We start from the raw sequence: 27,985 nt of genomic DNA, 5'->3' as shown, positions 1-27,985 counted from the left end.
AAGTGATCCTCCTGCCTTAGCCTCCCAAGTAGCTAGGACTACAGTCACACACCACCATGGCCCAGTAACTTTTAAAATTTTTTGTAGAGACAGTCTCGCTATGTTGCCCAGGCTGGTCTCAAACTCCTGGCCTCAAGTGAGTCTCCTGCATTGGCCTCCTAAATTTAGCACTGGGATTACAGGTGTGAGCCACTGTACCTGACCCAGAATATACATTTTACCAGTCTTGATAATATAAAAATAAAAATACAAAAATGACCAAAGGTATATTAATATATTGATTCTTTGAAAATGAGAATTGAGACATAGGCTAAAATTAAATACATCAACAACAAAAATCTTGTAAGGAGAGGTTAAAAGCAGTTATCTTCAAAAAGTAGGTCTGAGTTTATAGAGTGGAGGTAACTTATTTGTTATGAGCTCTTTAGGATAAGGTATATTTGTGTCATTTTGATCCTGCATATACATTACTTTAATTATGAGGATTAGGTTCAGGAAACACCTCTTAAGGAAGTCACTTAAAACACATACACACTCACACAGAGACCTCAGGAAATCACATTTGTATTAGCAATATTTTAGCCAGTACTTTCTGCATCTAGATTTATTTCCTTTATGATCATTAAGATTCTCACCTAAACAAGCCGCCAAAATACATTACCTTTGATTTTATTTAGATTCTAAAAGTTAGGATACAAAAAGCACATAAACATCTACAAGTACCAAAACATTTATGACCTTATAATTTTATAGTGCAAGAAAAAGGACAAAGACAGAAATACAAATAAATTATAATCTAAAGAGTTACATACAAAATGTCCTTGATTATTTGTTAAAATCTGCTAGAAAAGTAACAGGAATGTTATCAAGCCTTTCTAGACATTTTGAACACAATCTGACACCGTTGCATTTCCTGGTTGTATCCTCAGCTTAACAGGCACTGGAGACAGCCAGCTTCTTCAAATGGTCCATGAACACCTGCAGGCTAACATCATCAGTTAGGATGGGTGCTCCAGTTTCCTGAAATGTAATGATAAAGATTAGTTGGCAGATATATTAGAAGCTGATTAGAATTCATGAGCTGTCAAGCACCTTCCCTCAGAACATTCACAGGTGTTGTCCCCTCTGCTACGAGTACTCCCATCACCCCATCCTCTGCCTCACGAACAACTTCTTTTGACTAAAGCACAATTTCCTCACAAAATCTTTTCCTGGTACGCTGAGATCAGGCCACCACCGCCTGCTAGTTTTGAGCATCAGGCCTTTTACTTTACCCTCTTCTCCACAGTCCTGATGAAGTACCCAGGGTCTAGCTCCCCACCACTGTGAGCTCACGGAGGCCCATATGCCTGCCTTTCCTCTTAAGTGCTCTGCTTACCACAGAAGCTGGATAATGGTGTACCCACAAACGAGTGAACCAGTATCTCCACTGAACAGATGGATATTTCAAATATCAGAAAAAGCTTATAATTTTATTAATGTTATGGGAAAAATAGAATAGAAACCTCAATTTGTAGTAAGATTCCAATTTTGTAAAGAAATTTAAAATATATATATATACACACAAACACACACACACAATAATACACTTTACGTAGAAAAAAGCTGGAAATAGTTAACTCTTTAAATAATGATTCTAGGTAATTTAAATTTTCTTATTTTTTAAAACATATTCAAATTTTCTAAAATGAAACCATACTGTTATAATTAGAAAGGTGTAAGCATGATCAAAATGTTTTCAGAGGATTTCGAGGAAGGAGCAGAAGATATACTTTTCTGTAGTCCTCCCACTAAGTACAACTGAAAACTTCGGGCATCTTATGTAAACCAAACATAAGAAGACTTTTAAAGGTGGAGAGAAGACAGAAAAACTAAAGACCTTGGGACCCAAGGATGCACAGCAGTGAGTTCCTTGGGCTTTCTTATGCCTCATATACTCTGAATTTGGAGCTGAGGAAGCTGGCAAATTGTCATTGAGCACAGACTCAAACAAAACAAAACAACAAAAAACACCCACTTTCTCTAGCCAAAGGACTAATGCAGCCTAGCAAGACAGAACAATCTTAGATAATAACCACTGTACTCCGGGCAAAAATGAGAGGAAAAACTGTGGCCCTGACCTACCTGAACCAGCAAAGGCTGGGTGGGCAGCTACAATTTCTACCCTCACAAGGCAGTAACAAGGCACCCTAATACTCCCACCAAGATGGTGCCAGAGAAGGCTAAGTATGGAACCAGGAAGTTCATCCCCAATGGCCAAGTAAAAAAATTTTCCTACCCCTGTGGTGTCAGTAGAGGCCATTTGGGGAGCCTGGACTTCCACCGCAACCCGGCAAAATATATGTCCCTCTGCCTGCCTACTGGGGTGGCCTCAGAGGCCTGGAGGAGGGTCAGGACTTTCACCATCACCCAAGTGTAACAAGGCCATCTCCACAGCGGTCTCACTGGAGGCTATGGGGGAGCTGGAACTCTCATTCCCACTAAGCAGTAACAAGAAATCACTAGACACCCCCAGGTGTCAACAGAGGCCAGTGGAAAACCTGGACTTCTCCACCTGGCAGTAATGGAGCCCACCAGTGCCCCCGACACCCCCACCACCACCTTCCCTGTCAGAGTAGTGTAAGAAAAAATCAGCGAAAAGTAGCAGGTTTAAGTAAGATCCAGGGTCTCATACACTCAAGTGTCCAAGTTTCAATAAAAAAATCACTTATACAAAGTGATTACCAAGACCTCCACCTGAATTAAAAAAGACAATTGACAGGTGTTAACACTAAGTTGACAACAATGTTAGAATCACCTGACAAAGATTTTAAAACAGCCATGATAAAAATGCTTCATGAGCAATTACAAACACACTTGAAACAAATGAAAAAATAGGAAGCCTCAGCAAAGAAACAACAAGGTCCCAGGAAAGAAGTGGAAGTCACGGAGAACCAAAAGGAAATTTTGTAACTGAAAAATACAGTGACAAACAAAAAGCGCAGTGCATAGGTTCAATGCAGAAAGAGAACAGAAAAAAGAATCAATACATTGGAAGACAAAACGATAGAAGTTACCCAAATGAACAAAAGAAAGAAAATACATGGAAATGTAGTACCTGGGGTACTGCAAAAGATCTAACATTCATGTCACTGGATGTCAAGAAAGAAAGAAAAGAGAGCAGGTGAAAAGGCATTCAAAGAAATAAGGACTGAAAACTTTCCTATTTGGCAAGAGATAGAAACCTACAGAAGCAAAAAGCTGAGTAAATGAAAACAGGATAAACCCACAGAAATCCATGCCAAGACATGTCATAATTACACTTTCTTCTCTGCCCCTGCCCATCCATCCTGAAAACTAACAACAGAAAAAGACTACTGGAAGCAGCCAGAGGAAAATGACACCTTCTCTACAGGGGAAAACAATGAGACTAACAGTGAACTTTTCATAAGAAACCATAAAGGCCAGAGGAAGCAGCACAATATTTTTCAACTGCTTAAAGAAAAGGGCTGTTAGTCAGAATCCTATATGCAGAGAAAATATTCTTCAGAAATGAAAGGGACGTCAAGACATTCTCAAATAAAAGAAAACTAAAAATCTATCACCAGCAGACCTATGCTAAAAGAATGGTTAAAAGTAGGCCAGGCGCGGTGGCTCATGCCTGTAATCCCAGCACTTTGGGAGGCTGAGGCAGGCGGATCACCTGAGGTCAGGAGTTCGAGACCAGCCTGACCAACATGGAGAAACCTCTCTCTACTAAAAATACAAAATTAGTCAGGCGTGGTGGTGCATGCCTGTAATCCCAGCTACTCAGGAGGCTGAGGCAGGAGAATTGCTTGAACCTGGAGGCGGAGGTTGTGGTGAGCTGAGATCACGCCATTGCACTCCAGCCTGGGCAACAAGTGCAAAACTCCATCTCAAAAAAACAAAAAACAAAAAAAAAAAAAGAAAAAAGAAAAAAAGAATGGCTAAAAGATCTCTAAAAAGAAAGAAAACAATAAAAGCAACCATGTAGAGAAATATAATAGGTTTTTCTTTTAAGACTTATCAATTATGTTTGATGCTTGAAACAAAAATTATAACATTGTCTGATGTGATACTAAATGTATGCAGAGGAAATATTTAACATAATTATATTACCGATGGAGGAGAGTAAAGTGATGAAAAGGGAGGTAAGGTCTCTAGACTTCGCTTGAACACCAGTAGACTGTGATAAGTTCTGCATATATGATGTAATACCTAGGGCCTGGCCAGGTGTGGTGGCTCATGCCTATAATCCCAGCACTTTGGGAGGCTGAGGTGGGAGGATCGCTTGACCTCAGGAGTTTAGGACCAGCTTAGGCAACATAGCAAGACCTCATCTCAATTAAAATAAAAAAACCTAGGGCACTTAGGAGCAACCACTTAAAAAGCTAAATAAGGAGATACACTCAAAAACATTACAAACAAGTCAGAAGGGAATCCTAAAACATGTTCAAATAACTCATGGGAAGGCAGGAAAAAAGTACACACAACGAAGGCAGGAAAAAAGTACATAAGATGAAAAAAGAAAAGCAGAAAACAAAAAATAAAATCGCACACTTAAGCCCTAACATATCATTAATTACATTATATATAAATGGTCTAAATATACCAAGTAAGAGAGCTCAGCAGAGTGCATTAAAAACCATGACCCAACTATAAACTGTCTATAATAAATTCACTTCTTTTTGTTTTTCAAGATAGCGTCTTGCTCTGTTGCCCAGGCTGGAGTGCAGTGGCGTGATCTCAGCTCACTGCAACCTCCGCCTCCTGGGTTCAGGCAATTCTCCTGCCTCAGCCACCCAAGTAGCTGGGACTACAGGCACATGCCACAACACCAACTAATTTTTGTATTTTTGGTAGAGACGGGGGTTTCACCGTGTTGGCTAGGCTGGTCTCGAACTCCTGACCTCGTGATCTGCCTACCTTGGCCTCCCAAAGTGCTGGGATTACAAGCGTGAGCCACCGCACCCAGCTGAGAGTTTTTAAAAACCTACTGCAAACAGGAGAGAGGAAATAACAATGACTAGAGCAGCAATCAATGAAAATGAAAATAAAAAGATAATAAAGTCAATGAAATGAAGAGCTGATTCTCTGAGAAAATAAAGTAAAAGTTATTCAGATTGAAAAGGAAGAAATAAAACTGTCCCCGGCTTGCAGATGACATGATTGTCTAAGTAGAAATTTCTGAGAAATTTACAAAAAAACTCCTAAGAGTAGTAAGCGACTCAGGAAGGTCACAGAATACAAGATAAACATACCAAAGTCAATTGTATTTCTATATACAGTCATCCCTCAGTATCTGTGGGGGAATGGTTTTAGGACCTCCTGTGGATACCCAAATCCACAAATGCTCAAGTCCCTAATACAAAATGGTGTAGGATTTGCATATAACCTATGCATACCCTCCCATACACTTTAAATCAGGGGTCCCCAACTGCAGGCCATGGACAGTACCGGTCCTTGGCCTGTTAGGAACCAGGCCACACACCAGGTGAGTGGCAGGTAAGTAAGTGAAGCTTCATTTGTATTTACAGCTGGTCCCCATCACGTGCATTACCACCTGAGCTCCACCTCCCATCAGATCAGTAGCAGTATTAGATTCTAATAGGAGTGCAAACCCTATTGTGAACAACGCATGTGAGGGATCTAGGTTGCACGCTCCTCATGAGAATCTAATGCCTGATGATCTGTCACTGTCTCCCGTCACCCCCAGCTGGGACCATCTAGTTGCAGGAAAACAAGCTCAGGGCTCCCACTGATTCTACATTATGGTGAGTTGTACAATTATTTCATTATGTATTACAATGTAACAATAATAGAAATAAAGTGCATAATAAGTGTGGTGATGGAAATGCTACACATCTTGACCTTAAAAATCTCAGTATCCCGGTTGTGATACTGTATTATAGTTTTTGCAAGATGTTAACACTAAGGGAAAATGGGTAAAAGATACAGGTGATCTCTCTGTATTATTTCTTACAACTATACGTAAATTTACAATATCTCAAAAAATTTTAATTTAAAAATGTTTTAAGAAAACAGAATGAAAGGAAAGACTCTTCTGAGAGAGACATAAATGCTGGGAGCAGTTAGATAAAGTAGTAATCAGGCAGGGTGGGGGGAAGAAAAGGGAAGGAATTAGGCTGGAAAGTGAGGAGGCGGCAAAACCAATGGTGACAAGTTGCCCTGTATTCTTGGTGGGGAGAGGACTAGGGGCCATGAGGCTGTGTGACGGAGGACACCCCCATGGAGGCCACAGTACAGTGCTCTGTCCCCTGGCCTGAACCTGGTATGTTCTGCTGTATACTGTGGAAGGGGACATACCCAGGGAGCCCCCTCAACCTCCGGCCCAGCAATGTTATTCAACTTGTTTCCCTCCCCGCCACTCCCCAGCAAAATACCCAACTTATGCAGTTATTCTGTCTCCAGGCCAAAAGAGATCCAATTTGTAGAATTTTAAAACAAGTTTTAAAAAAAACTAGCTTAGCATCCTCCCCAAATACCTGAAGATTTCTTACCTGTCCCCAAGCATACAGGTTATTGTGTGTCTGAGATGGGTTCACTTTGGACAAAAGGAATCGAGCCTTTAACAACAACAACAACAAAAAGATTTAAAGATTAAAAAGTGACATTAATATTAATGTAACAGAAAAAAGATAAGTTTTTACCACATTTCTTTGGTTAAATTAGAATTGTTTTACTGCACAGTAATCTATTTCTTTAGCTTAAGCCCACTGGCTCTCCATTTAAGGATCCTAACACATAAAATATGTATTTTATCTTGGCAACCCCTTTACATAAGCGCATTTTGACCACTCATTTTTTTTTTTTTTTTTTTTTGAGATGGAGTCTCACTCTGTAGCCCCAGCTGGAGTGCAGTGGCGCAATCTCAGCTCACTGCAAGCTCTGCCTCCTGGGTTCACGCCATTCTTCTGCCTCAGCCTCCCGAATAGCTGGGACTACAGGTGCCCGCCACCATGCCCAGCTAATTTTTTGTATTTTCAGTAGAGATGGGGTTTCACCATGTTAGCCAGGATGGTCTCGATCTCCTGACCTCATGATCCGCCCGCCTCGGCCTCCCAAAGTGCTGGGATTACAGGTGTGAGCCACCGCGCTTGGCCTGACCACTCATTTAAAAAGAAGTCATATTTGGAAGATTACCTGTGTGTCAATTTATGTCATCACATAAAATATTAACCATCCTGTTTAGATGTATAGCAATAACAATCTATCATAAAGCGAACAACCACTGGAGTTAGAACTCAGCTCACTCACCTGACTGCCTCCATGCTCCGTGTTGATGTAACGTGGCATCGGGAAGCGTGCTTGCAGAATTTCTTGAGCATCATCCAGTGGTGCCTGCAGAAGGTGCTTGAAGTTTTCATACTCGGGCATGTCCTGGTAGCCAGCTTTACGCCACTGGGCTATGGTCTACACAGAAACAAACCAACCAAAACTATTGTGGAAACTGTAATAACAGCCTTCACTGACACTGACATTCTACCATCGCCACCCAGAGCTTGTTTCTAGTGAAGAAGTCTAATATCAAAAATGACAAGCTTCAGAGGGAGAGCAAAGCAGAGCTACCGGCAGGAGGAGAAGCAGGAGGAAAACGCCCCCGCCTGCACATTCCCCCAGGAATGTCAGGCGTCACTCATGCCTCCTCTCTTCTATATCAACTAGTTAACAAAGCCCGTGGATTACTCATCCCAAGGAGCGGTGGACTCCCTCCTTTTCCACTTCCACTGTTATCACTCAGTCTAGCCTCTCATCTCCGCACATCTGGTAAGGAAAGGGATTTGTTGGCTGCCCACACAGACTCCACTCCCCCATCTCCTTTCCTAACAGCACACATATTACACTCCTCTGGTGAGCAGTAGTCATACAGACTTGCGTGCAATTGTCTCACCCCCATCCCCTGCTCCCCCTGGGCCCTGAATCGGGGTACCCTTGGCAAAGGAGACAAAAGCTGTAAGAATCAAAGTATGAGTGTTGATGAGGCAGTGAGGAGAAGCCATATGCTAAACTGTGGAAAGCAGACGATCTGTCTCCCTGACTACGCTACACATTTTATCACCCTTCCTTCTTTTATACTCATCCGCAACTGGTCTAGAAAATATCTTATATACACAGGAAATCAAGAAACATTCATTAACTGATTCATATACCTTTATAAATAAAGTGAAGTGCTTTTGCACGTTATTTAGGAGAACAAGAAGACAATGGAGAGGAAAAATGGAGAAAGAGGCTACAGCAAGTGTGCAATGTGTCTTAACAGAGCCATTAATATGGCTCCAGGCAGAGGATTCTCATCAGATGCCTCCTTCTATAGCCTGCTCATTCCTTCTCAAAGTGGCAGTTACCATTTTCCAGGTCTAAATGCTGTGATTGACTGTTGGCCTATGGGAAATGCCCACGAGCTCACCAGGGTCCAGAAGTTCATAAGAACACTCACGTTCAGCACGCTCAGGACTTTGGGAAGGTGAGAGGAATGTCACTGTCTTTATCGTTAGAACCCCTCACTTGCACAAGAAGGTGCTCAATAAACAAGTGAATGAACAGGATCAGGGGTTGCAAAAGAAATGTCGATAAGGAGATGAGCTTAAGGCAAAGAAAGCTTCATCCTTAGTACAGTCGGCCCTCAGTATCTGTGAGATTGGTTCCAAGACCACTCCTCCCAATACCAAATTCCATAGATCCTCAAGTCCCTCATACAAAATGGCATAGTATTTGCATATAACCGATGTACATCTTCCCATACACTTTAAATCATCTTTAGATTACTTATAATATCTAATACAATGTAGAAACTATATAAATCGCTCTTGTGCTGTTTTTTTGGTTTTGTTTTTTGAGACAGAGTCTCACTCTGTCGTCCAGGCTGGAGTGCACTGGCTCGATCTTAGCTCACTGAAACCTCCACTTCCCGAGTTCAAGTGATTCTCCTGCCTCAGCCTCCCGAGCAGCTGGGATTACAGGTGTCTGCCACCATGCCCAGCTAATTTTTATATTTTTAGTAGAGACAGGGTTTCGCTATGTTAGCCAGACTGGTCTTGAACTCCTGACCTCAGATGATCCGCCCACCTCGGCCTCCCAACGTGCTGGGATTACAGGCATGAACTACCACACCCGGCCTGTGCTGTATATTTTATTTGTATTATTTTTTATTATTATTTCAAAATTATTTTTAACCTGCAGTTGATTGAATCTGCAGGGGTGGAACCCGTGGATACAGAGGGCCAACTGTACTGATACCAAAGGTTCCAGTGGGAAGAGCAGCTGGTCATCCGGCTCTCAGTCTAGGACTATTACTGACAGCCTAGCGCTTGCGTGCAAGTGGCTAGCAGACTGGGTGTTAACATGCTGAAAAAAGTTTAAAGTTATAAAATACTTAGGAGTATTAGAAAACTAATACTTCCTAAGTTACTGAAGGAATCCTGAAACACAATTTATATCTTTTCACGACAGCAGAAATCATTTCTAATGGTTTGCCATTAGGAAACCAAATCAATAACCAATTTAAGAAGGTAGAGATCATACAATAGAAGAAAAAGCATCACTGAATATAAATATCACCATCATCTTCATTAAAGGATTTTTTGCCATAAAGATGCAAATAATTCAGAGGAGCCATTCCCTTTCTCAGGGCATGAACCCCACTGAGAAAGAAATGGACTGAAAGCTACCCACAGCCATCCTAGGGATCCACAGACACAGCATAAATTTCCCTGGGCCATGTTATTTCATCAAAGTACAACTTTAGCTCTAAACGCTAACTCTGAAAGAACAGCAGTATGTATATAACTCTGAAAGAACAGCAGTATGTATAAAATATTTACTGAGGAGAAAAAACTAGTTTTGCCTAACTTCGAAGGTAATAATTTACAGTGATTTAAAAGAACCACCTGAGATTTTTTTACAGCATATATCATTATTACTATTATTATTTATTTTTTGAGACGGAGTTTCACTCTGTTGACCAGGCTGGAATGCAGTGGTGTGATCTCAGCTCACTACAACCTCAACCTCCCGGGTTTAAGTGATTCTCCCATCTCAGCCTCCCAAGTAGCTGGGACTACAGGGGTGTGCCACCACGCCTGGCTAACTTTTATATTTTTAGTAGAGATGGTTTTGCCATGTTGGTCAGGCTGGTTTCGAACTCCTGACCTCAGGTGATCTGCCCACCTCAGCATCCCAAAGTGCTGGGATTACAGGTATAAGCCACTGCACCTGGCCCATACTTAACAGCAAATATGATTAAAATTAATAAATATACAAATACTCCAGGGATTTACTAGAATAAAAGCCATGGTGCTTTCTAAGCCCAAACTGTGGTTACAAATGTCATTAAAAACCTAACTTAATAAATAAGAGAAGAAAACAAAAACCATAGTTAAGGACAATAATTCTCCTTGTGTGCACATTAAATGTGTATGCCTTTTCTCCAATTTAAAAACAAAAAGAAATTAATTAATTAATAATATCATCTTACCTCACCAAGATAAATGACAATTTGAAAGAAAGTATCCATCAGCAAAATTCTGTCAGCTAGAATGCTGCTGCTATCCAAGAGTACTGGCTGAAGAAAAAGAGAGAGAAAGATGGCATTGGTCTTCCCTGCTCCCCACACAGCAACCACTTCCACCCGACCCTGATCCCATGCCTGGTATCCACAGCAAAGGCTATTTACAAATGGTGCCCAGCACAGTAAGTCACCCCTTTTCTTCCTGACACACTTCCACTTTCTGCTCCTCATTCTCAACTTTGTAGGAAAAATAGTCTCCAAATAATTCCTCATCAATTGAGAAGGGAGATTAATGATACCTTTTTTTTTTTAAGAGTCAGGGTGTTGCTCTGTTGCCCAGGCTGGAGTAAAGTGATGTGACCCTGGCTCACTGCAGCTTCGACCTCCTGGGCTCAAGTGACCCTCCCACCTCAGCCTCCTGAGTAGCTGAGGCTACAGGTGCATGCCACCACGCCCAACTAATTTTTTATTTTTTGTAAAGACAGGGTCTCACACTATGTTGTCCAGGCTTAATGATATCTTTTGATCTTGGAACGAAAAATAATTCTGAATATTCTCAGTTTTGTATGTATTTTAGCAATCTCTACAGACATTCTCTGTAGATGAGACAGAATACGGATACCTATATGAAAAACAGCATTTAATACAAGTTTTTAAAGTTCACTACAAAATATAAATTATGGCTGGGCGTAGTGGCTCATGCCTGTAAACCTAGAACTTTGGGAGGCCAAGGCAGGCAGATCACTTGAACCCAGGAGTTCAAAGCCAGCCTGGGCAACATGGCAAAACCCCATCTCTACCAAAAACACAAAAAATTAGCCAGGCTGTAGTGGCACGTGCCTGTGGTCCCAGCTATTCAGGAGGCTGAAGTGGGAGGATCACCTGAACTTGGAAGGTGGAGGTTGCAGTGAGCCAAGATCGCACAACTGTACTCCAACCTTGGTGACAGACACCCCATCTCAAAAAAATATATACGTTTATTATTTATTTGTAAGTAATATTTTATATTATATAAGTATATAATTTATATTTATATATACATATATAATCATATACATATATATTTATATATAGTTTTTATATATACATATAATTTATTATATTTACATATACATATATAATTTTTATATATGTAATTGTTTCTTTTTTATTTTTATTTTTTGAGAGGGAGTCTTGCTCTGTTGCCCAGGCTGGAATGCAGTGGCGCGATCTCAACTCACTGCAGCCTCCGCCTCCCAGGTTCAAGTGATTCTCCAGCCTCAGCCTCCCGAGTAGCTGGGATTACTGGCGCCATTCCAAGCTAATTTTTGTATGTTTAGTAGAGATGGGGTTTCGCCACGTTGGCCAGGCTGGTCTCAAACTCCTGATGTCATGTGATCCCCCTGCTATTTTAGTAATTATTTCAATAATAAAAGTAAGTGGTACTCGATAAAGAAAATTTTTAAATGTGTACCCAAGTACAACAAATATTGATATTTTGTTTTTTTCCATATAGTTCTTTATTTTTGCAGGGAATATTTAGAAACGTTTCTATTTTGACTTTTTTTCATGTAACATTTTTACATAAGGACTTATCTATTTTATTATGTTACATACTTTTTGTGAATACTGTTGGCCCTCCGTATCGGTGGGTTCCACATCTATAAATTCAACCAATCTTGGACTGAAAATATTTGAAAAAAATATGCATCTGTACTGTACATGTACAGACTTGTTTTCTTGTCATTATTCCCTAAACCATACAGTATGACAATTATTTACATGGCACTTACATTATATTAGGTATTATAACTAATCTAGAGATGATTTAAAGTATATAGGAGGATGTGCCTAGGTTACATGCAAATATTATGTAATTTTATATTAGTAACTTGAGTATCTAAGAATTCTGGTATCTGAGGGAGGTCCTGGAACCAATCCTCCATGAATACTGAGGGTCAACTGCATTTCTCAGGTTACTTATTTATTTTCCTATATTAAACATTTGGATTGTTATTTGATCCTCTATTATAGTATTTCCTTTACTATTTTTTTTTTTTTTGGCACAAAGTCTACTCTGTATCTAGGAGTCTTTCCTTCAGATACAAGACATGGAATTGCTGGATGTAAGTATACAAGCACAAGGAAAAAGAAAGCATCCAAGTTATTTCTTAGAGTTTTTTACATTTATTCCTGCCTTTCACAAATAATAGCTTTATATGTCCTTTGACATTTTCCTAAAGGTATTTTTTAATAGAAATAATGTTAAATTACCATAAAAACTCCAAATTTTACTTCTTTTTTACAGTTCTGCTAAGTAAATTTGCTTAAAAAAGAATATATGTTAGGTGATTCCAATCCTCAGGAAAGCATTTGGGTAGAGCCTCACCTCTGGTGGCCCATGAAAGGAGTAAGAGTAGAGAATGGGCTGGATCATGATGAGGGACTGGGTCAGGTCCTGCCGGGCAAAATGATGTCTGTAATATGACGACTCATCAGGACTGTTGTTAAACACTTGAAGAAATGGAGATCTTCTCAGATGGAACATAAACTGCATTCACAAAGAACGGAAAGAGAAATGCATATAATTGTAACCTTCTTAGACACCCACAGAGTAGATCTACCTCAGGGCTCTGAAATAGGAGAACCCAGAAAAGGGCTCTCTGGGTTCACAGAACAGAAAGCATAAGGTGGCACCAGGGGCTAGGGAAAGAGGAAAACTGGGAGTTGCTGCTTAATGAGCACAGAGTTTCAGCTCTGCACAGTGAAAAATTCTAGACATCAGTTGCTCAATAATGGGAATACATGTAACACTACTCAACTGTATGCTTAAAAATGGTTAAGATGTTAAATTTTGTTATGTGTGTTTTACCACATTAAAAATTAATTTTTTTTTTAATTAAAGGGCCTTTGGCCAGGCACGGTGGCTCACGCCTGTAATCCCAGCACTTTGGGAGGCCGAGGCGGGCGGATCACCTGAGGTCGGGAGTTCAAGACCAGCTTGACCAACATGGAGAAACCCCGTCTCTACTAAAAATCCAAAATTACCCGGGTGTGGTAGTGGGCGCCTGTAATCCCAGCTACTCAGGAGGCTGAGGCAGGAAAATCGCTTGAACCCGGTAGGGGGAGGTTGCGGTGAGCTGAGATCAGGCCATTGCACTCCAGCCTGGGCAACAAGAGCAAAACTCCGTCTCAAAAAAATTAAAAATTAAAAATTAAAAAAAAAATACAAAATTTTTTTAAAGAAAAGGGCCTCTGGGTATGTCAAAGCTTCCACAGTTAAGAGGAAAGCCAAAGAAATGTTTATTTCCAGAGTCACTGTGCCAGGCAGTGGAGACAGAATATCTGCTCTCAGAAGTCAGGCCCAGTGAGAAAGGCACACTCCGGGCTACGAGTTATGAGCCAGAGTACAGGATAGCACTGGGGAGTGGGGGTGGAGGGCCAGGAGGAGACTTCCTAGAGCTCTGGGGACTGACAGTGCACCCTGAGAGACATGGCTGAGGAGGCCACAGGGCCAGGGGGAAGGGGATTCCAGGCACAAGAACAGCAGATGACAGCTCAGGACACAAGCTGGGATGGTGAAGTGTTGGTGCAGGGGAGAAAGGGACAAGGGATGACACAGCAGCCATAGGTTCTCGCCCTCGAGGATGAGAAGAAGGGGTGGGGGCAGACTTTCAGCTCACATTAAAGAGTTGCCAGAACACGAAAATGAGCTGCCTTGTGAAGTATAAAGCTTCCTGAGACTCCAAATATTCAATCATAGGTTCCTAAATAATAATCAAGGCTGACATCCAATACATCCTACATGCAAGTCACAAAGCACTTGACAAGAACTATTTAATCCTTCCAATAAGCCCATGAGGTAAGTTCTCTTACCATCCCTAGTTTACAGGTGAGGAAACTGAGGCACAGAGGGGCGAGCAACTTGTCCAAGGTCACCCCACTACTGAGTGTCACAGCTGGACTCTACACCTGGCCGCCTGGCTCTAGAGACTGGGCTGTTGGCCTCTTTCCTAGAATGCCTTGACAGAAGGAATCTGAGAAAGCATTTCATCTGGTTTTCAAGCTGTGCCCTTAGAGTCTTCATCAAGTCCTCAGGGGCCCAGGGATGAGGGCTCTGGTGGGACCCAGTGTGGGGGTGGTACACAGGCACAACCAGAGAAGCACCAACTCTATCTGCTTTATGTGCTGGCTTTTAAGGGCAGCTCCTCTCAAAGAAAGGATTCCATGGCTTTAAAAAACAAAACAAAACAAAAAAAAACTGCAAACCACTTCACCAGACCAACTCCCCACTGCTAGAGGTGGGAAACCGAACTCTGCGGGGCTTTGGAACCTCCTCTAAGGTCAGCCCCTGCGGAGCCAGCACTGGAACCTCACCCTGACTCTGGCCGGTCCAGGGCTCTTCTCACAACACCACACAGCTTTAACCTCTGGCACATGGGCACCTCAGAGTCCCAGGCACCTGCTATGGAGCTAGGTCACATTTAGTGCTGAACAGGTTACTGGCATTGTGCTAAATATTTAATACTCAGTTGGCCTCAGCTCCTGTAATCCTTATAGACACCCATGAATTATGCTCTATTTCCTAAGTTACAATGGAGACGGAAATTCATCTACTTCTCCCGCTCCTCTCTCTTGTCCAATGGCTTCCAAAGGCTTGGTTCATGCAGAGTGCAGTTACTTTCAGGAGCTGCTTATTGCTCACTCCTGGTTATGATGCACATAATAACCACAGACATATTATTAAATATTTGTTGTACTAACTGTGGTTTTGTTTTGTTATCTTCATCTCCATGTGTGCTCATTTTCTCGGTTTGTTGCTGAGGTAGCTGTTTCCCCAGAATTTCTACACATGAGAGATATTTTTTACGGCCCTGTATCAATGATCCTATTTTGCCCATTCATGAAAATGTATGCATGAGTTTCCTCCCCTCTGCATGTCATCTCTATCTTCTGTAGGGCGTACGGTGCTGTCTTGCCTAGACACATATTCGACTTGGGTTGAACAATCTCTGTCACCTACAGACTGAGTATCAACACATTAAAAAGTCTTCACTTTACCCTGAGAATAAAGTTAATTTCTATCAAAATTTAGTGCTCTGTAGTTATTTTAGAAACATACATTACTTACCTGAGGATACAGAGAAAAGGAATCTGATAACCTAAAAGAGGTGGGGTCTTCTTTGTTATACTGTCCAAACTTTTGACACTATGGAAAGAAAATACCAAAAAACAAACACACACAAAAAGAGAGAGAAAAATCTAAGTTAGCATTACCTGGAAATATTCTTGGACTAAGCTACATCCAGTCTGAACTCTGCCACTTACTGTAAGTCCTAGACTAGCACTTCTCAAGCATCAGTGAGCAGGCAAATGACCAGGGGGTCTTGTTAAAATGAAGACTCTAGGGAGGAGCTGAAGATTCTGCATCTCTAATCAGCTCTCAGGCAATGCTGGCCTGAGGACTGCCCTAACCAGAGAAGCTAGGTGAGCTCTTCCAGGCACCTGTTCCATATGAAAACCCTCTAACACCATGAAAACTAACAATTACAGTTACGCTTTGATGTTCTCTCACACTAAAACTCAAATTTATTTCTCCCAATGGCAGATTTCTGAACCACAATGTTTTCTCTTCCCGCCTTTATTTCTGCTCACACATTTCTGGTCACTAAAGAATTGGACTGTTCATCATTTAAAGAAACCCCATTTCTAACAATTACTTTCTTCCCACAAAATCTGGTGTCCTTCCACAGTTCTCGTCTTCTTGAACTTCCTAGCAGCATGAGCCAGTGACTGCCCAAACGTCTTGAAACTTTCTCCTTCAGCTGCTAATACATCACTTTCCTATTTCTCATAATCTCTCCAACCAACCCTTTTCTGCCTTCTTCAATGGTTTTGTCTTCCTCCTCCCCCTAACTGTGGACTCCTTGGGGGTTAGTTCTTGGCCCCCTCCTCCCATCCTCACTGCTTTGGGTACAAATGAACACTAGAGCCAGATGGGTGTCATCCAAATCCACCCTCCAGTGTCCAGTGCTGACCTATAGCCTGAGCCCCAGTCAGGACATCCACCCAAATATGGGAGTTTTCGTGAGACACACTTTTGCAAGTTCACATTCAATTATCAAAAATAAACTATTACATTAAAAAAACAGAAAAAACTTTCTCCCACCCTAAAGTTGCTCTCCTTTCCCATCTTCTACCTCAACACCACTCATGCAGTTACCCATGTGTGAAATGTCACTCAGTGCTGACTTTTTGGTTTTTGACTTTACACAGAATCATTTCATCAAGTTTTATCAATTCTTTCAGTTTACATCCTGATTTCAAACCTTCTGCTTCCTCCATCTCTCCTGCCACTATGCTGGTCTCAGGGCCATTGAGCCTGAAAAATCCTCCATTCACAACAATAGCCTTTTCTCCCTGCAATGTGCCTCACATGGTGATATTAAATGTAAACACAAGCATCATGCTGACATCAAACCCCCGCTTAACAATCACACCCAAGTCTCCCTTGCTCCCTAAAGTTAAGGAGCTCCCCAATCAAGGTGTAACTTCCCTGACTCTGTTCCCCACTGCACAACCTAGCCTCCTGTGACACTGGTTTCTCCAAAGTCCTCAGCATAAGCTAAAAGACCCAGCTAGCTCCTGCAGGCTCATTCCTGCTAGCCCTCCACTCAGCAAGCCTTGCCTTCCCTTCTCCAATTAACCTATTATTTAATAAAAACCTGACTCAAGGCTCATTTCCACAGGAAGTCTTTGTTAGCCACCTGGGCCCTCTGCTTATCTATCCTCCCTCTGAAATCCTAAAGAAGCAATTTTCAAATTATGTTTGAAATGTTGACACTTCCTGAAAAATGGTTCCATGAGATGGCAAGGGCAAATACAGGGCTGAACAAAATGAAACAGGTTTCCCTACTGGGCCTTTCCGTGGTGCCTTTGATCACAGACACATGCTGTGACTCTCCGGGAAGGTAAGATTATCATGTGCCAATTATTGATTTATTGCCTTGTGCTGGCTCCAAACTCACCCCCTTTGCCTGCTGTGAAATGGACATGGGCCCTTTCACCACCTCTCCTTTGCCAGCTGGCACGATATCAAGCGTTGTCAGTAGAGAGTGCTGGAGGTGAGCGTCAGCTTCGGGCGCCCGAGTGCTCATTCAGCAGCTTCCTGGGTGCCAGGTCCTGCTGCACCGTGGCTCCCCAGTGCTGAGCTCCTGGAGAACATGGCAGCCAGCAGCTAAGCAGCATCTCTGCATGTCTCCAGTGAGACATTTTCCTATACACAGCTTTCCCTGGCACCCTGGAGGGTGGATTTTCTTCAAATTCTAGAGAGTGAATTTCTAGTAAGTTCCCCTGGCACAGCACCATGGTAACTTCTCTGCAAAAGATTCACCAAGCCATGGCCATGCCCTCCCAACTAGGTCTGGATCAGCCCTGGGGAGAAGGGCACTTCCTTTGGTGCTCTATCTCAGCCCCACAAGTAGTGGCTGCCCACTTCTCTATACTTCCTTCTAGCCAGTCCCTCACTGTTCTACTCTCTTGTTGTATTCTTTATAAAAGACTTTCCCCGTTTAAATTACAGTGTGACTTCTCTCATCTCATTAAATCCAGACTGATAAAAGGCATCTCCCTAAACTCACCAGGCTGGATCCCTATTTCCAAAACCACTTTCCAGATTTAGAAGAAAAATACAAGACCAGAGCATTCACAAAATGACTCATCTAAGTCAACTCAACCCACACAGATTTGTATCCCTCTCCAAATGCTCCGTGCGTGTTGTTTCTTCCCAACTATAATGTAAATCTCTGAGGGGAAAATGCACATTTAACATGTCTTTAACAGAATGTCCAGTGTGCAGCATAAGGTAGGCAACTGATAAATTCTTGCTGATTCACTATATAATAATAATTAAGTGACAATTTTCTTCTCGAAAGTAAAGCAGAAACCAAGACTGAACCCAATGCCACTGTCCCCAATTTACCAGTCGGATGAGTTGTCGGTCCAGCCACCGGAGCACATCGGGCCCCTCCTCTGACTCCGCTCGGAACACCCCAAGCCGTGCCATCAACACTGCCGCAGCCTCCTGGTCAAATGCTGCTTCTATGTGCCTGAGCTGACTCTGTACATCTGCCCAACTGACAATTCCAGAGTTAGTGCCATGCTTATGTTTAGGAGAGATCAGAAAGCCAGACATCCATTCAGAAAAAGAAACACAGGCTAGGTGCAGTGGCTCATTCCTGAAATCCCAACACTTTGGGAGGGCAAGGTGGCAGGACTGCTTGAGCCTAGAAGTTCAAGACCAGCCTGGGCAACATTGTGAGATCCCCATCTCTCTGCATAAAAGTAAAAAGATTAGCTAGTTTTGGTGGCAGGTGCCTGTGGTCCCAGCTACCTGGGAGGCTGAAGTGGGAGGATCACTTGAGCATGGGAGGTTGAGGCTGCGGTGAGCTGTGATTGTGCCACTGTACTCCAGCTTGGGCAACAGAGCGAGACTGTCTCCAGATGATAATAATAATAATTAATAATTTTAATGAACTATATTTCCTACAGAAAGATGATTCCTCTAGGCAAGTGTTCATAGGCCCAACTGGGTTAGCCAAAAATGCCTCCTCCTCTGATCAAATAAGCTAATGAGGTCTGGTGAGAACCATTCAATGGAATCAAAAAGACAAACTAACAAATGTTAAAGTATCTCTTCAAGGGAAAAATGTCAGTCAGTTCCTCAACAGAAAGGAAACTGGGGCCGCTTACTTTCTGGCGATGGTGGTCACGCGGATGCGTCTCTGGGTGCTGGAGTGCTGATAATGCGTGACAAACTGGATGGCTCCTCTGCCTCCTTGGGGGATCGGGGTGTTGTGCTGTAGGATGAGAGGCCATAACCTTGTCTGTTATAGGCATAACTCAAACACGGCCACAGAGCCCACTGTACTCTTCTAAAATGACTGACACAGCAATGACAGGAAGGTTCTTGACACATTTTGAAGGGCACACTCAAGATTTGCACATTTCACTGCATATAACCTTATCTCCAAAAAAGTTGAAGAACTACGTTCAATACTGAACTTAAGTTAATGATACAACTGCTGAAGTGTTTAGGCATGAAATACATGGATGACTGAGGCTTGTTTTGAAATGCAGCAAAACGAAGATGGATTGATGAATCACAAACTGGATGAGTTATTGCTGATGAATTATCCAGTTTGTGACGGACTGTTAATCATTAAACAAACACAGACATGCCTCATTTATTTGCAGATTTTTTAACAAATTGAAGATTTGTGGCAATCGTACATCAAGCAAGACTATTGGCGCAAGTTTTCTAACATCATGTGCTCACTTCATGTCTCTGTGTCACAGTTCAGTAATTCTCACAATATTTCCAACTTTTTCATTATTATTATATATCTGCTATTGTGATCTGTGATCAGTGATCTTTGATGTTACCATTTTAATTGTTTTGGGGTGCTACAAACTGCACCGATATAAGATGGCAAACTTAACTGATAAATGTTGTGTATATTCTGGTTCCTCCACTGACTGACCTTTCCCTCATCTCTCTCCTCCTCCTTGGGCCTCCCCTATTTCCTGAGATACAACAATATTGAAATGAGGCCAATTAATAACCCTACAATGCCCTCTAAGTGTTCAAGTGAAAGGAAGAGTCACATGTCTCTCATTTTAAATCAAAAGCTAGAACTCATTAATCTCAGTAGGGAAGGTATGTTGAAAGCCAAGATAGCTGAAAGCTAGGCCTTTTGCCCCAAAACTGCCAAGCTGTGAATGCAAAGAAAAAGTTCTTGAAGGAAATTAAAAGTGAACACGTGAATGATAAGAAAGTGAAACAGCCTTATTGCTGATATGGAGAATGTTTTAGTAGTCTGAATAGAAAATCAAACCAGACACAACATTCCCTTAAGCCAGGGCCTAATCCAGAGCAAGGTCCCAACTCTCTTCAATTTATGAAGCTGGAGAGAGGTAAGGAAGCTGCAGGAGAAAGCTGGAAGCTGCAGGAGAAAGCTGGAAGCTGGCAGAGGTTGGTTCCTGAGGTTTAGGGAAAGAAGCCATCTCCATAACATAATGGCACAAGGTGAAGCAGCATGTGCTGATGTAGAAACTGCTGCAAGTTATTCAGATTAGCTAAGATCACTGATGAAGCTGGTGGCTACACTAAACCACAGATTTTCAGTGTAGTTGGAAGAAGATGCTATCTAGGATTCTCATAGCTAGAGAGAAGTCAATGCCTGGCTTTAAAGCTTCAAAGGGCAAGTTGACTCTCTTGTTAGGAGCTAATGCAACTGGTGACTCTATTTTGTTTTTCTAAGACAGGGTCTTGCTCTGTCACCCAGGCTGGAGTGGAATGGCATGATCTCAGCTCACTGCAACCTCGGCCTCCCAGGCTCAAGAGATTCTCCCACCTCAGCTTCCCAGGTAGTTGGGACTACAGGCGTACACCACCACATCTGGCTAATTTCTGTATTTTTGGTAGAGATGAGGCCTCACCACATTGCCCAGGCTGGTCTTGAGCTCCTGAGATCAAGCGATCCACCCACCTTGGCCTCCCAAAGTGCTGGGATTACAGGTGTGAGCCACCATACCTGGGCATCTGGTGACTTTAAGTTGAAGCCAATGCTCATTTACCATTCCAAGTATCCTAGGACTCTTAAGAATTGTGCTCAATCTATGCTTCCTGTGCTCTACAAAAGGAACAACAAAGCCTGGATGACAGCACATCTGTGTACAGCAATTACTAAATATTTAAAGCCCACTGTTGAGACCTGCTGCTCAGGAAAAAAAGACTCCTTTCAAAATATTACTGCTCACTGACAATGCACCTGGTCACTCAAGAGCTCTGACGGAGATATAAAGGAGATAAACGTTTTCAAGCCTGCTAACACAACATCCATTCTGCATCCCATGAATCAAGGAGAAATTTTAACTTTCAAGTCTTATTTACGAAACACATTTCATAAGACTATAACTGCCATACCTAGTGATTCCTGGGATGGATCTGGGCAAAGAAAATGAAGAATCTTCTGAAAAGGATTCACCATTCTACATGTCATTGAAACACTCATCATTCATGGGAAGAGGTCAAAATATCAACTTTCACAGGAGTTTGGAAGTTTACTCCAGTTCTTATAGATAATTTTGAGGGGTTTGAGACTTCAGTGGAGGAAGTCACTGAAGATGTGGTGGAAGCAGCAAGATAACTAGAATTAGAAGTGGATCCTCAGCTGGGCATAGTGGCTTACACCTGTAATCCCAGCACTTTGGAGGCCAAGGCAGGCGGATCACCTGAGGTCGGGAGTTCAAGACCAGCCAGGACAACATGGTGAAACCCCATCTCTACTAAAAATACAAAAATTAGGTGGGTGTGGTGGCAGACACCTGTAATCCCAGCTACTCGGGAGGCTGAGGCAGCAGAATTGCTTGACCCCAGGAGGCAGAGGTTGCAGTGAGCTGAGATGGCGCCACTGCACTCCAGCCTGAGCAACAGAGCAAGACTCCATCTCAAAAAAAAAAAAAAAGTGGATCCTGGCTGGGTGTGGTGGCTCACGCCTGTAATCCCAGCACTTTGGGAGGCCAAGGTGGCTTGAGCCCAGGAGTTTGAGACCAGTCTGGGCAACAAAGAGAGACCCCATCTCTTTTTTTTTTTTTTTTTTTTGAGACGGAGTCTTGCTCTGTCGCCCAGGCTGGAGTGCAGTGGCACAATCTTGACTCACTGCAAGCTCTGCCTCCTGGGTTCATGCCATTCTCCTGTCTCAGTCTCCCAAGTAGCTGGGACTATAGGCACCCGCCACCACACCCAGCTAATTTTGTTTTTTGTATTTTTAGTAGAGATGGGGTTTCACCATGTTAGCCAGGATGGTCTCAATCTCTTGACCTCGTGATCCGCCTGCCCTGGCCTCCCAAAGTGCTGGGATTACAGGCGTGAGCCACCGCACCCGGCCTTTTTTTTTTTTTTTTTAGACGGAGTCTTGCTCTGTCTCCCAGGCTGGAGTGCAGTGGCGCAATCTCGGCTCACTGCAACCTCCATCACTTGGTTTAAGCAATTCTCCTGCCTCAGCCTCCTGAGTAGCTGGGATTATAGGTGTGCACCACCATGTGTGGCTAATTTTTTTTTTTTTTTGTATTTTTAGTAGAGACGGGGTTTCACCATGTTGTTCAGGCTGGTCTCGAACTCCTGACCTCGTGATCCACCTGCCTCAACCTCCCAAAATGCTGGGATTACAGGCGTGAGCCATCACACCCGGCCTATTTTTTTTTTTATTAAAAAGATGAAGAAGTGGATCCTGAAGATGGGACTGAATTGCTACAATTTCATGATAAAACTTTAATGGATATGGAGTTGCTTCTTATGCATAAGCAAAGAAAGTCATTTGTTGAGATGGAATCTACTCCTCATGAAGATGCTGTGACACTGTTGAAATGACAAGATTTACAATATTACATAAACTTAGTTGATAAAGCAGCAGCAAGGTTTAAGAGAATTGATTCCATTTTTTAAAGAAGTTCTACTGTGGGTAAAAAGCTATCAAACAACACTGCATGCTACAGAGAAATCTTTCCTGGAAGGAAGAGTCGACTGATGCAGCAAATTTCATTGTTGCCTTATTTCAAGAAATTCCAGCCAGGCATGGTGGCTCACGCCTGTAATCCCAGCACTTTGGGAGGCAGAGACGGGAGGATCACGAGGTCAGGAGATTGAGACCATCCTGGCTAACATGGTGAAACCCCGTCTCTACTAAAAATACAAAAAAAAAATTAGCTGGGCGTGGTGGCGGGTGCCTGTAGTCCCAGCTACTCGGGAGGCTGAGGCAGGAGAATGGCGTGAACCCAGGAGGTGAAGCTTGCAGTGAGCCAAGATCACGCCACTACACTCCAGCCTGGGGTACACAGCAAGACCCCATCTCAAAAAAAAAAAAAAAAAGAAATTCCCAGGTGGGGCGCGGTAGCTCACACCTGTAATTCCAACACTTTGGGAGGCTGAGGCAGGCAGATCACTTGAGGTCAGTTCAAGACCAGCCTGGCCATTGTGGCAAAACCCTGTCTCTGCTAAAAATACAAAAACTAGCCAGACATGGTGGCTGGCGCCTGTAATCCTAGCTACTCGGGAGGCTGGGGTTGGAGAATGGCTTGAACCTGTGAGGTGGAGGTTGCAGTGAGCCAAGACCGTGCCTGGGTGATAGAACAAGACTTTGTCTTAATTAAAAAAAAAAACAAAAAGAGAAGAAACTGCCACAGCCACTCAGCCTTCAGCAACTACTAACCTGATCAGTCAGCAGCCAACAACATCAATGTAAGACCTTCCACCAGCAAAAGAGTATGACTCACTAAAGGATCAGATGAGCATTAACATTTTTGAGCAATATAGTTGACCCTTGAGCAACACAGGTTTTTTATTTATTTATTTATTTTTATTATTATTATACTTTAAGTTTTAGGGTACATGTGCACAATGTGCAGGTTAGTTACATATGTATACATGTGCCATGCTGGTGTGCTGTACCCATTAACTCATCATTTAGCATTAGGTATATCTCCTAATGCTATTCCTCCCCCCTTCTCCCACCCCACAACAGTCCCCAGAGTGTGATGTTCCCCTTCCTGTGTCCATGTGTTCTCAATGTTCAATTCCCACCTATGAGTGAGAACATGTGGTGTTTTTTTGTCCTTGCGATAGTTTACTGAGAATGATGATTTCCAATTTCATCCATGTCCCTACAAAGGACATGAACTCATCATTTTTTATGGCTGCATAGCATTCCATGGTGTATATGTGCCACATTTTCTTAATCCAGTCTATCATTGTTGGACATTTGGGTTGGTTCCAAGTCTTTGCTATTGTGAATAGTGCTGCAATAAACATACATGTGCATGTGTCTTTATAGCAACATGATTTATAGTCCTTTGGGTATATACCCAATAATGGGATGGCTGGGTCAAATGGTATTTCTAGTTCTAGATCCCTGAGGAATCGCCACACTGACTTCCACAGTGGTTGAACTAGTTTACACTCCCACCAACAGTGTAAAAGTGTTCCTATTTCTCCACATCCTCTCCAGCACCTGTTGTTTCCTGACTTTTTAATGATGAGTAACACACGTTTGAACTGTACAGGTCCACTTATATGTGGATTTTCTTCTGCCTCTGCCACCCAAGACTGCAAGACCAAACCCTCCTCTTCCTCCTCCTCCTCAGCCTACTGAACATGAAGATGAGAGTATGAAGACGTTGTGATGTTCATTTCCACTTAACAAATAGTAAATATACTTTCCTTCCCTTATGATTTTCTTAATAACATTCTCTTTTCTCTAGCTTACTTTATTGTAAGAATATAGGATATAATATATATTACTTACAAAATATGTGTTAATCAACTGTTATCGGTCAGGTTCCCAGTCAACAGTGGGCTACTAGTAGTTAAGTTTTGGGGGAGTTAAAGTTATATGTGGATTTTTTTTTTTTTTTTTTTTTGAGATGGAGTCTCGCTCTGTTGCCCAGGCTGGAGTGCACTGGCGCCATCTTGGCTCACTGCAAGCTCTGCCTCCTGGGTTCACGCCATTCTCCTGCCTCAGCCTCCCGAGTAGCTGGGACTACAGGCACCCACCAACACACCTGGCTAAATTTTTGTATTTTTAGTAGAGACAGGGTTTCACCATATTAGCCAGGATGGTCTCGATCTCCTGACCTCATGATCCGCCTGCCTCGGCCTCCCAAAGTGCTGCGATTACAGGCGTGAGCCACCGCACCCGGCCGTTATACGTGGATTTTTAACTGTGCAGTGTCAGCACCCCAACACTACTCAAGGGTCAACTGTAAAGTATTTCTTTAATCCAAGAATGAACAATGTTTTCAAAGACATAATGCTATTTAACACTTAACATACTATAGTGCAAACATAACTTTTATATGCAATAGGAAACCAAAATATTCACGTGACTTGCTTTATTGCAATATTCACTTTATTGTGGTAGTCTGGAACTGAACCCACAGTATTTCCAAGGTATGCCAGTAGAGTAAAACGTTAATTACAGAATCAAGTTGATGGGTTCACCTAGGTAGTACATGTTCACCGTACAATTCTTTCAATTTTTCTGTATGTTTGGAATTTTTCATAATAAAATATTAGGGAAAGAACTGATGCACTCAAAAATCCACCAACATTATGATGACTGGTAAAATCCATTACACTTCTAATGACCTTATCAGGTCAACAATAAAGGGACAAAAGTAATTTGTTGCCTGACTCCGACTAAACCCTTGAAGGAATAAATAAGAAAAGGTCATGCCAGACTATCATCAGGCCTGATACAATACCCAAGGAATATCGGTTTGTGAAGAAAGTAACCAGAGACCACTGGTTTGAGATAAATCACAAAACAGGACACTAAGACACGAAGACATGTGAAGAAATCCAACTCACCTGATTGACAACTTCAAAATAGATGCCAAGTGTAGATGTAGGATCTAGGCCACAGATTTTCCACTGACTCGTGCCACCAACACCAAGCTCCTGGGGGTGGGAAGAGGAATTTGAAAAACAAAACCAGAAAACCATCCCTGTGGTTAATTGCTAATGAAAAGTACTGACTGAGTAGGGCAGGCTACTTAGAGTATCTTCTTTTAGGAGAACATTTAAGTTGAAATAAAACCTTCTCCTGAAAAGAGAACAACTGCAGACCAGATGAAGGCTTAACATTTACATTTACACTTTAAAATTAAGCTTTTTATATTGACATTCTGACCAATTTTTATTACATCATATATACTATACATATATATTATTTATGTTTATTTATTTTGAGATGGTCTCTCACTCTGTTGCCCAGGCTGGAGTGCCGTGACACAATCACAGCTCACTGCAGCCTAGACCTCCTGGGTTCAAGCAATCCTCCCGCCTCAGCCTCCCAAAGTGTTGGGATTACAGGTGTGACCCATCGTTCCGGGTTTACACATATACTACGTGTGTGCGTGGGGGGGTGGGTGTGTCGGGGGGTGTCTCTACATGGTATATAACACTGAAATCCACAAAGAATCAATCAAGTCAGACTCTTAAGAAAGACCCTTAAGGTGAAATCACACAGCAGCTCTAAGGTGGAGAGCGGAGAGGGTGCACTCTGTTCTGTCAGTACTCCCTAAGCTAGATAATGAGATAGATGGATTCACGGGGGTTCACCTTCCTTGTAGTGGCCTTTTCTAAAGGAAGTAGGTGTTTATTATCTGCTGGAAGGTGAAGAGCTGTGCTCAGGAAAAAGGCAAAGAAGTCAAAGGAGCGTTCATGCCTCCCCTTCTTGCCTCGCTAACCCCATTCTAAGCACCAGACCCAGGACGGCTCCTCTAGAGCTCCAAAATATCATTTTCTCACTGATACACAAATTCCTTACTTAAACATTTGCTCTTTAGATGCCTTTATTGGAGAAACGATAAAGACAATTAGGAAATGACCATTTTATAATCCCCAAAGAAATAAACTGATTTGCATGAAGATCAATGGATGCTAAAAACCATTAGGCTGTTGGCAAACAAGAGTTTCATATTGTGCTACACACTCTCATTCAAAAGATTGCCTGCTAATGGCAAAAGGGGAAGTGTTCCCTTACAGTAGAAAGGCAGTGGGGCAGTTACCACCATCACCAAGCGATCTAACTCAGCACATGTAACACGGGACAGCAGACATAGTGCCTCTGGATGTGACACAAGCATAAAGTACACACTGCCCAGGAAGAATGCTTGGCAAAAAGGCTTCCCCTGAATGTAAACACACCTTTAACCCAGACTCTCACTTTACAAAGGCTGTAATATCAAATGCAATGCCAGTTGGGGTAAAAACAGCTACAAAGGGCATTTGGGGGGAAATTAGGAAAGAAATATGAACTAGATATTAGGAAATTATTATTTTCTTAAGTTTGATCATGACATCGTGGTAGGAGAACATCCTTTTTTTAGAAGATGCATACTGACGTGCTTAAGGACTGTCATGATATCTGCAAATTATTTTCAAAGGTCGGCAAAAAAAAAGTTGATCAATCAAATGTGGCAAATAAATGAAAATCAGATAAAGCAAATGTGGCAAACAAGACAACAGAGCAATTATGGCAAAATGTTAACAATCAATGACTAAATGGTAGGTATAGAAATTCATCACTCAGTATGTCTGAAAATTGTATTTTCCTATTCTTTGCATCCTCATTCCCCAAACAAAACTTTCATGGCTGAATTCTACTAGAAATATTAATTAGTTTGTACTAATTCATAAAAATACCTTCTTAAAGTACTTCAAGAAGCCTTCAGCAGGCAGATTGTAAGTCCATGAAAAATATTTTATAACAAGGCAGCCTTCCAAAGCCTTGCCAGGAAATAGGGGTACAAGCCCCTTAGTACTCTGGGGGTAATGAATGACTCATCAGATGGGCTTTAGGGCAGCAATTTGCCTCACTCAGAAGGCTACAGGAATGTGCTCTCAAATCACCTTGC

The 27,985-nt window shown here is 42.2% G+C and overlaps 1 protein-coding gene across 10 annotated transcripts in view; it reads right to left on the bottom strand.

Moving 5' to 3' along the window:
• Nucleotides 1–548: 548 nt before the first annotated feature.
• The window catches only part of SEC23B (SEC23 homolog B, COPII coat complex component), a 54,276-nt gene continuing 26,839 nt past the window's right edge, over nt 549–27,985 (bottom strand). For all 10 annotated transcript variants that reach the window (XM_019017361.4, XM_004061861.5, XM_004061860.5 and 7 more), the window contains 9 exons: nt 25,935–26,024; nt 19,259–19,365; nt 18,489–18,642; nt 15,639–15,716; nt 12,897–13,058; nt 10,496–10,582; nt 7,279–7,434; nt 6,522–6,587; nt 549–1,020 (listed from right to left, as the gene is read on the bottom strand). In XM_019017361.4, coding sequence (XP_018872906.2) covers nt 931–1,020; nt 6,522–6,587; nt 7,279–7,434; nt 10,496–10,582; nt 12,897–13,058; nt 15,639–15,716; nt 18,489–18,642; nt 19,259–19,365; nt 25,935–26,024 — 990 coding nt within the window. In that variant the 3' untranslated portion in view covers nt 549–930. The remainder of the gene's footprint in view (nt 1,021–6,521; nt 6,588–7,278; nt 7,435–10,495; nt 10,583–12,896; nt 13,059–15,638; nt 15,717–18,488; nt 18,643–19,258; nt 19,366–25,934; nt 26,025–27,985) is intronic.

The sequence above is a fragment of the Gorilla gorilla genome, chromosome 21, assembly GCF_029281585.2.
Source record: "Gorilla gorilla gorilla isolate KB3781 chromosome 21, NHGRI_mGorGor1-v2.1_pri, whole genome shotgun sequence".
NCBI classification, from domain to species: Eukaryota; Metazoa; Chordata; class Mammalia; order Primates; family Hominidae; genus Gorilla; species Gorilla gorilla.
This window is presented reverse-complemented; position numbering and strand designations above follow the sequence as displayed.